This window comes from Scatophagus argus, chromosome 11 (assembly GCF_020382885.2).
Source record: "Scatophagus argus isolate fScaArg1 chromosome 11, fScaArg1.pri, whole genome shotgun sequence".
Lineage (NCBI taxonomy): Eukaryota > Metazoa > Chordata > Actinopteri > Scatophagidae > Scatophagus > Scatophagus argus.
The window spans coordinates 10,697,529-10,707,809 of record NC_058503.1 but is presented as its reverse complement, the minus strand read 5'-3'; the positions used below and the strand labels follow the sequence as shown (position 1 = coordinate 10,707,809).

General features: G+C 39.7%; 2 protein-coding genes across 2 annotated transcripts; both read left to right on the top strand.

Annotated features, from left to right (window-relative positions):
• Positions 1-459: 459 nt before the first annotated feature.
• On the top strand, positions 460-4,053 carry tlr7 (toll-like receptor 7). Its single transcript, XM_046405144.1, has 2 exons — positions 460-570; positions 892-4,053. The coding sequence occupies exons 1-2, from the start codon at positions 556-558 to the stop codon at positions 4,036-4,038; spliced, it is 3,162 nt and encodes a 1,053-aa protein (XP_046261100.1). The 5' UTR covers positions 460-555; the 3' UTR covers positions 4,039-4,053.
• Positions 4,054-4,159: 106 nt separating this feature from the next.
• Positions 4,160-9,835, top strand: LOC124067621 (toll-like receptor 8). Its single transcript, XM_046405145.1, has 2 exons — positions 4,160-4,538; positions 6,487-9,835. Exons 1-2 carry the CDS (start codon positions 4,536-4,538, stop codon positions 9,571-9,573), a joined length of 3,090 nt encoding a protein of 1,029 aa, XP_046261101.1. The 5' UTR covers positions 4,160-4,535; the 3' UTR covers positions 9,574-9,835.
• The last annotated feature ends 446 nt before the right edge of the window (positions 9,836-10,281 follow it).

The following is a 10,281-nucleotide window of genomic DNA, read 5'->3' as shown; positions in this document are numbered from 1 at the left end:
CTTAATAAGAAGCCATGGAACCACAGAGACACAGATGATAACCCTGCGCCAGAATAGCGTGTTTACTCTGTAAACTGGAAAACTTCAACCCAAGCATATGTTTCACTTTCTCTTGCAGGCTAATCAGAAATGAAACCTTTCTTTTCACTGTTGGTTGCCCGAACAGCCCACAATTCTTCCAGATGTGGCAATGTGATTGTCATTATATATTGAGTAACAGAGTATTATCTTTGATCATTATGAAGGAAACGTTTTAGTACACGTTTAGTACATGTACTCGTAGCATAAATATGTTTGCACCACTATATAACAAACAGCAATCAATAAACTCTTATCACGCAGACCTTGTAAAAGATGGAGTTAGATGTGTGTGGTTTGTGAAAATAAGGAAGTGATTCTGGATAATTATACACAAAATGGGCTACCTCGGCCACCTGTGAGTTTCATTCCCTCATGTAACATTAATGTTACAGTGTTTCAGTGTTCTTTTGGAACTAGATGCAACTTGACAACAGGACTCATTGCAGGGCCTCTTTTCAATCTCTAATGTGAACAATGTTCTTCCACCTGGTGAGTGTCAGTTACATTTGTTCATGCACTGTATCATATATCATATTGTATTAATACTGCAAGTATTAAGTAGTAAAAACTGTAAGTAGTGAAATGGCAGGTTGGCTTTGATCAGACGGGCTGTAAACCACATGGAGAGGTGGAAAATCAAACATTATGCCATTTCCTCACTGCATATCCTGTACATACTTGCTTAGATACAAATGTTTATCTTCTTGATACTGTATGCGCACTATGTGTGTTATCTTAATAATATTAACCATAATATCTGCTTTACGCCTGCACACATTTCTCAGTGAACCCCTCTGTGTTTCTCTACAGATGTGTGTGGCACTGCTAGGCCTATGGTTTTCCCTTTCCATAACGACAGCTAGCTTTTCTTACCCAAAAACTCTGCCGTGTGATGTTAGTGAGGCCAACAATGGGAGTGTGGTGAAGGTAGACTGCACTGAGAGAAGCCTCAAAGACATCCCCCGTGGCATCCCAAGAGATGCTACCAATCTGACACTCACCATCAACCATATTCCTAAATTAAACTCCACCTCTTTCCAAGATCTGGAGAATTTGACTGAGATTGACATGAGGTGCAACTGTGTGCCCATCAAAATCGGACCCAAGGACCGTATGTGCACTGAGAGTGTGAGAATAGAGGAAAATACCTTCGCCAGCCTGAGGAATCTGCGAGCACTTTATCTAGATGGCAATCAGCTCAACAGTATACCTAAAGGCCTGCCTTCAAACCTGGTACTGCTGAGTTTGGAAGTGAATCACATTTATTATATTTCTAAAAAAATGCTCTCTGAGATCAGAAATGTTGAGATGCTTTATCTCGGCCAAAACTGCTATTATCGTAACCCATGTAATTTTTCCTATGATATAGAGGATGGTGCATTTTTGCACCTTAACAATTTAAAGTTGTTAAGCCTAAAGTCAAATAACTTATCCTTTATTCCACATCAACTACCAACAAGTCTGAAGGAGTTGTATCTCTATAATAATAACTTTCAAAAAGTCACTGACGAGGATTTCAAAAACCTAACAAACCTTGAGATTCTGGATATTAGCGGAAACTGTCCTAGATGTTACAATGCTCCTTTCCCATGCAAGCCATGCCCAAATAATTCAGAACTTCAAATCAGCAAGACAGCTTTCAAATCGCTGACGAAACTAAAGACACTGCGCCTGCACAGTAACTCTCTGACATATGTGCCATTTGAGTGGTTTGCCAACACAACAGAGCTCAGGGTGCTTGATCTCTCATCAAACTTTTTAGCAAGAGAGATCGGAGTCACATTCTTCCCACATTTCCTGGGGAAACTGGAAGAATTGGACCTTTCATTTAACTATGAGCTGCAGAGGTACCCTCAAACTCTGAGATTGAGCTGTAGTTTCTCCTCCCTCAAATCCCTGAAAATTCTCAGACTACAAGGCTATGTGTTTCAGCAACTAAAGCCAGAGAGCATTGCTCCTTTGAAACCGCTCACAAACTTAGAGGTTATAGATCTGGGTACAAATTTCATTAAAATGACAAATCTTAGTATTCTCATGGACTTAAAAAGCTTTAAAATAATCAATCTGTCTAACAACAAAATCTCTAGTCCCTCTGACGGCCAAGACACTGTTGGTTTCTCTGGAGGAGAGCCCTTGCTCTGGTCTCCCATGTCAGCTGCTGATCAGTACCAAAAAGAGGAAGTGAGAGAGATTCATTACTTCAGATATGATGAATATGCACGCAGCTGTAAATACAAAGATAAAGAACTTGGTGTTATTACATCCTTTGTCAAAGGGGAATGCAGTCAGTTTGGCAAAACTCTGGATGTGAGCAGAAACAACATATTCTTCTTGCATTCAAGATTTTTAAATCTTGGAGAGCTGAGATGCCTGAATCTGTCTGGAAACGCAATGAGCCAAAGTCTGAACGGCTCTGAATTCACCTATCTGACTAATTTGCAATATCTGGACTTCTCCTCAAATCGCCTGGACCTGCTCTACTCCACTGCCTTCCAAGAGCTGAAGAGTCTGGTCATCTTGGATATAAGTAACAACAATCATTATTTCGAGTCAGAGGGCTTGACTCACATGCTTAATTTCACCAGAAATTTGAAAAATCTCAAGATACTGAAGATGAACCACAACAAGATCTCCACTTCCACCAACACAGAGATGGAGAGTGAGTCTCTAGAGAGGTTAGAGTTCAGAGATAACCGGTTAGATATGTTGTGGAGAGATGGGGACACCAGATATGTCAATTATTTCAAGAAATTGCTTAATCTGACTGTCCTCGACATCTCTCATAACAACCTCAATTTCATTCCACATCAGGTGTTCAGCGGTCTGCCAGACAAACTGTCTGAGCTCTACATTAAAAACAACAAACTAAAATCCTTTTCTTGGGGCAAACTTCAACTTCTACGTTCTTTGCAAGTTTTAGATCTCAGTGGAAACAGCTTAACTACTGTTCCACGCATGCTGTCAAACTGTACCAAATCGCTCAAGAAGCTCATTTTACATAAGAACCAAATCCAAAAACTCACGCCAGATTTCCTCAAAGATGCCTACAACTTAAAATATCTGGATCTTAGTTTCAATCGCATAGAGCACATTGAGAAATCTAGCTTTCCAGATGATGTTGTTAATCAGATGGACATGCTGCTTTTACACAAAAACAAATTCCTGTGCAGCTGCAGTGCCATTTGGTTTGTCACGTGGCTCAATGCAACCACAGTGACCATTCCCAGATTGGCCACAGATGTCATCTGTGCATCCCCAGGAGCACAAAGAGGTCATCCTGTGGTGTCAGTGGACCTGCTAACTTGCCAGCACAGATACCTCTCTATCATCCTCTACATCTTTACAACTTCCTTCATCCTCAGCTTCTTCGCCCTGTCAATCTCTAGCCACCTCTTCCTGTGGGACGTCTGGTACATCTACCACTTCTGTAGGGCCAAGCTCAAAGGCTACAACCGCCTGCACTCCCAAAGCTCTGTCTATGATGCCTTTGTGATATATGACAAGGAGGATCCTGCAGTGTCCGAGTGGGTGATGAAGGAAATGTGTGTTCATCTGGAGGACCGCGGCGACCGCCGCCTGACGCTGTGTCTGGAGGAACGGGACTGGATCCCTGGATGTCCCCTGATCGACAACCTCTCTCAGAGCATCCACAAGAGCAACAGGACTGTGTTCATTCTCACCAGCAAATATATTAAAAGTGGCAACTTCAAGACAGCTTTCTACATGGCCCACCAAAGGCTAATGGATGAAAAAAATGATGTTATCATAATGATATTCTTGGAAAAATTACCTTGCAACTCAAAGTATCTGAGGTTAAGGAAGAGACTGTATAAACGGTCTGTGCTGGAATGGCCAACAAACCCTCAGGCCCAACCATACTTCTGGTTCAGCCTGAGAAGTGTATTATCCACGGAAAGCCACAAACAATACAACAATCTCTTCAAAGAAACGCTGTAAACAGAACAACATACCGTACTACGCACTTGGTCTGAATGTACTTCTGCAAATGATCTACAGCACTATAGTTCATTTGCAGAAGTACAATCCAAAAAGAACATTTTTGTATTGTTAGTGAGTTTTAAATTCCCTGTTTACCATGACTCATTTGAGAAGAGGTTGGCATTCTTTGCCATTTTCGCAGAGGATTATATTTTTCATCTGTGTCTCATATGGCAATGAAACTGGCAACAAATCATGAAATAGGGAAGTGAAACAGATGTACTTCTTCAATTCACATGCTACTTATGTCTCAGAGCCTTGCTGTGGAAAGTCTGTTGTATAGTAAAGTTAAAGAATGTAGATTTAAGGAGGCTGTTTTAAATTGTATTGACCTGATGACAAATAAGACAGGCAGTCATTTTACAAGTAGCTCATTTTAAACAGCCAGAAGGTCAACTGTTTTCGAGACTGTAATTCAAGGATCATAAGGAATCAATACAACACATGTACGCACAATGGTGAGTTTCATTGATACAAGTTTGTCAGTACCTTTTTTGCTTTGTTCTATGCAAAAGTGAGAATAGATTCTCTGTGTTCCAAATGAACTTACCATTTACTCATTGCCATGTGTTAAACATTTACTGGTTACCAGCATGTTTTTTAATTGGGTGTTTCTATAATATTATCTCTGATATAATCTTTAAGATTTTGTGTTTCTGTGATTTTTATGCTAAGAATTTAACCAACTGTGTATGCATTTACAAACCTCCAAAATGTTGACTCTTGTTTGAAAATGGAATTTCTACAGTAAGTACAATTCATTAAAGTTTACTCACAACTGTGTGGAAAAAGCTACATTGTATCATCTTTATTCTGCCAGTATCATCGTCACTGTTAACCGACTACCAAGCAGCAGTCTGCTGGTAGACCCGTGACTTAATTTTTAGATTTTAGTTTCCAAAGCAGGGTGAGAAATTTCCTTTTCAGAATGTGAACATTTGTCAGTCACTGACAGATAAATATTCAAATTTACCTCCCACTTAATAGAAAATTTTTCTGAAATCTACCAGTGACTTCCATATTCAACCACAATTTGGCTGCTGGTTTCCCACCATGTTCCAGAAATAATGGAGGGAAGTCAATACAGAATACATACGTGTTATTTTCTCTCAGTGTGGAAAAACACTTACAACAACCTAGAGCGAAGTGAGTCTGTGAAGCTTTTAGAGGAAGAAACATCTTATTTAGATATTAAAAAGTTGCATTTTTAACAGGAAAACCCAACACTGCTTAATTCAAAACACTCAACGAGTTTTGCTGCTAAAGCCTACGTTGGTCTTGTATGACCAATACCTCAAAGTTGCTAATGTTAGCTAATGATAGCACAGTTTAGATAAACATCATCGTGTTTGACATTACTGAGTCAAGTTCCCAATTTCATAACTTTTCTCTACTTGTGCTGCTGTTGCAATATAATATTTTGTATTTACTGTTTGCCCACAAACACCAAGAGCAGCTGTTCCAGTTTAGTGATATTTAACTTACAGACTCCTGCCACCTGCTGGGCAAAGGTGGTATCATTCTAAAAAGCAACTTTCAACTCTAAAAGCGATTTTGTGCAGTTTCACAAGTTAATAGTAATTTGCCCATAGATGCATAACACTGAAATAGATTTTGCTTGCTGTAATAATTGCATCTGTCCATATAGTTCAGTCTGTAACTCTGGAAGATATCCATCTGATTTTTCTGACAGACTGTTGAAGCTTGGTCTCTATTACTGGTCTCTATTAGCATACTGACTTAGCATGTTAGCTTCATTTGGTTTCGTTATAGAGTCCATTTTTGCACAAAATGTGGAATGGAAAGTTTACCACCCATCACTTCCATAAAACTGCATTAGGAAGAACGCTTGTAATGTCCAGTATAAGCAGATTACATTATATAAATGATTACAGCAAGTAAAAACTGTTTCAAGGGTAATCTGAGCACCTGACTATTGACGACACAAAATCTATGATGTAATTTATGATGATTACTGATTATAAGCAGTCAATTAATACAGTATGTTTAAAACATACTATATAAGTCACTGTGTAAAATAGAAATAAAACAGAAAGTTTATGAAGAAAATTATAAATCAAACTTTTTTTACATATATGCAACTGAAAACAGGACAAAGACAATGTACTTTTTGCTTATCTCATCATCTTCATTTTTGTGAATGAATGCTTATTCAGCAACATATTTGTAGTAATATAGTGTATTGCTCATAAAACCCCTTAATGGAACATTCAACAAGTAAACAGGTTCATTGGTAACAGGTGATAGCATCACGACTGCGTATGAAAGGAGCCTCCTCGAGAGGCTCAGTCGTTGACAAGCCAGGATGACGTGACGTTCTCACATGATTGTATAACTTTTTGGAATTACCGTTGTGTTTTGACTAATCTTATTGTTTATCTGCAGACCGTCACGTGTTGGATACACTTGCTGCTGTTCTCTCTGTGTTGCTATTATGAGATCCAGTCTGCTGCGGGTAAACCTACATGGATGCTGCCACAGTTCCCTTGTGATGTGGCAGCCAACAATGCCTCTGAGGTCCTATTTGACTGTAGAGGGCGTCGTCTGAATAAAGTACCCTATGGGATAACTAGCAATGCAACTGAGCTCAATCTATCAGAAAACTTCATCAAAAATATTTCAGTTAATGCATTTTCTAATCTACTGAATCTGACTAAGCTCAACCTCAGCTGGGCAAACAAGAACAAAGGACTGATCATTGATGCAAATGCTTTCAAAAATCTGACAAAACTGCAAGAACTGAGACTGACTGGCAATTCTCTGAAAGACATTCCCCACAATCTCCCTCTCAGTGTGGAAATCCTTGATCTAAACAATAACAAAATTAAGTCACTGCATAACGGGAGCTTTGCTGGCTTATTGAACGTGACACATCTCTGGTTATCGAAAAACTGCTACAGCTGGAATCCTTGTGAAACATCTGTTACGATTATGGATGACAGTTTTGCGGTTATGACCAAACTGCTGACTCTAGGCCTGTCTTTTAACAACTTAACTCAAGTTCCCAAAGGATTACCCCAATCATTACGCAGATTAGAGCTGGCTTCTAACAAAATACAGTACATATCAGAAGATGATTTCTACGGGGTACAAAATTTAAAAATCCTAAAACTACAAGGGAACTGTCCAAGGTGTCAAAATGCTCCATATCCCTGTGTCACATGTCAAAACATTTCTCTTGGCATCCATCCTAAAGCATTTCATGGTTTGACACAGCTTGAGGAACTAAACCTGGGAGGAAACTCACTGAACCATATGAATCCCTCCTGGTTTGAGAGGCTGAATGAGCTTAAGCAACTGTTCTTGGGGTTTAATTTCTTGCTAAAACCAATTACTGAGGATGCAAAATTTCTAACATATCTCCCCAAAGTTGAAAGAATTGATCTCTCATTCAACTTTGCTCTCAAGTATTATCCCACGACATTAAATCTTTCAGAAGACTTTTCAAAGCTTGTGTCCCTTAGGACTTTGCATTTGGAGGGTTTGGTCTTTCAGAATATTGGACCAGGTACACTCAGACCTCTGTACCACCTCAAAAATCTGTCTGCACTGAACCTGGGTACCAACTTTATTATTCACTCTGATCCCACCATATTCAGAAAACTGTCCCACTTGAAAATGATATATCTCGCAGAAAACAGGCTATATCCCATTCCAGTGAAAAACCCACCACCTCCAAGTAACAGATACAATCAGAGGCCAGACCTTTCTGTTTCACCCCCCATAAAACCCCATCCAAAAGATTTCTCTTATGAGCTATCACACAGCCTTATTAAACATGAATGCTTTAACTCTGGACGGGTGCTAATCCTCAGCTCAAATAATCTGTTCTTCATCTCTCCGAATCAGTTTGAAGGTTATGAAAATATTGCATGTCTCAACCTCTCGAGAAATGGATTTTCAGCAGCACTTAATGGGACAGAGTTCTCCTTGCTGCCTAATCTGACGTACCTCGACCTGTCATTCAATAAGATTGATCTGGCCTATGACTATGCCTTTGGAGAACTAAAGAAACTACAAGTACTAGATCTCAGTCACAATGCTCACTACTTCCAAGTATTTGGGATAACGCATAATTTAAACTTTCTAAAAAATCTCCCTGTCCTGCGAGTGCTGAATATGAGTTATAACTCCATTTACACACTAACGACAAAACAGATGTACAGCAAATCATTAACAGAACTTAGGTTTACACATAATTATCTAGGAACTCTTTGGAAAGAAAGGGATGGCTCATATAAGATGCTTTTTACTGATCTCACAAATTTGACGATTTTAGATATATCCTACAACAACATTGCAAAGATTCCAGAGAATGTTTATGAAAATTTGCCACGTAACCTTACCTTACTATGCATAAGTCACAACTCACTTAGTGATTTTAAATGGGAGAATTTGAGGTTTTTCTCTCAACTTCAAATTTTAGACCTGAGCTTCAATTCTCTGACTAATGTGGCAGGTATAAACTCGAACCTCACCCACACTTTGACTTTCCTTGACCTAAGTCATAATAATATTTTCCACTTGGACAATGGATTTCTAAATGGTGCAAAAAGCCTTCACACTCTTAGCCTTAGCCACAACAAACTGCCTACCATCAATCAATCCACCTTCCAACCGAAACCTGAGAATCAGATTAAGACTTTATACTTGCAGGAAAACCCGTTCCAGTGTACCTGTGACTCATTGGATTTCATTCTGTGGATTGAAAACAGCGATGTAAAGATTCCTAGACTCACCACTGAGGTGACATGTGATATGCCAGCAAACGAGAGGGGTCGAGCTCTGGTGTACTTTGACATTAACCAGTGTGTAAATGACAGCGAGGCATTCTTGGTCTACATTCTCACAAATTCCTTCATTATTGTTTTTATGTTAGTGACAACAGTTGCTCACTTATTTTACTGGGACGCTTCTTATGTCTTGCACTATATGAAAGCTAAGCTGAAGGGATACAAATCCTTGAACTCACCAGAGAGTGTTTATGATGTCTTTGTGACCTATGACACCAGAGATCCGCATGTCTCTGAGTGGGTGATGACCAATTTGCGAGTGAAACTGGAAGAGGAAGGAGAGAAGCATCTTCCTCTGTGTCTGGAGGAGAGGGATTGGCCGCTTGGCGTACCGCTGGTGGATAATCTCACTCAGAGCATCCGATACAGTCGCAAGACCCTGTTTGTCTTGACAGAGGGCTACGTGAAGACCGGAGTTTTCAAGCTGGCAATGTATCTGGCTCACCAACGGCTGCTGGATGAAAATGTGGATGTGATCGTGTTGCTGATGCTGGAGCCCGTGCTGCAGAACTCTCACTTCCTGCGCCTGAGGAGGAGGCTGTGCGGGGAAAGTGTTGTGGAGTGGCCGAGAACAGCTGCTGCAGAGCCCTGGTTTTGGCAGAACCTCAGGAATGTGGTCAGAGTAGACAATCAAGTGATGTACAACAAGAATTATTCAAAGTACTTCACCAGCAACTGAAGCAGTGTTCAGGCTAAAGACCAGGCTGTCTGGGTATAATTTATGACTTTACTACATGGACAATAATATCTGGAGCCTGGTTTTGAAGTTACTATTCTATATCAACACTGATGTGGTCACAACTTTTATCACTCTGTTTGAAGGTTGAAAGAAGAGAAAGAAAGACATTGTTTCATAGTTGTTTGATGATACAGTTACAGTGATGCTGAATGTGAATTGCATGCACATATTATGGTTTATGAATAAACCAGTCCATTGAAAATCTGTGTCATTTTGTAGATGTAAATATTTAAGCCCATTATTTGCCCTCCAACTAACCTAGAAAATCACATGTTCAACACACAAAGACCTGTTCACTCTAACAATGAAATACACTGCGTTCTGTTTCATTTGAAGAGATTACTGCAATTTTATGAAGGAAACAAAGGAGAAACTTGCACAACCAAATTTTCTGCAATGATATAAATTTCTGAAATCACACAGGACATTTATTCGATGTATACTCCTACCTAAGACTTATAAAGTCAATGTATATACATGAAATGGTCCTACACTTCCTCATTAATTCACCCACTGTATCCTCTTCTTCCTCTTTGAAGTCTAATGGCAGCTTGCATCCTCGGTGTCGCATTGTCGCCATCTTCAGTGAAGTAGATAACTTCTACATTATCTGTCCTCCTAAGAAAGCTGGCTGGACACTTCCTGCGC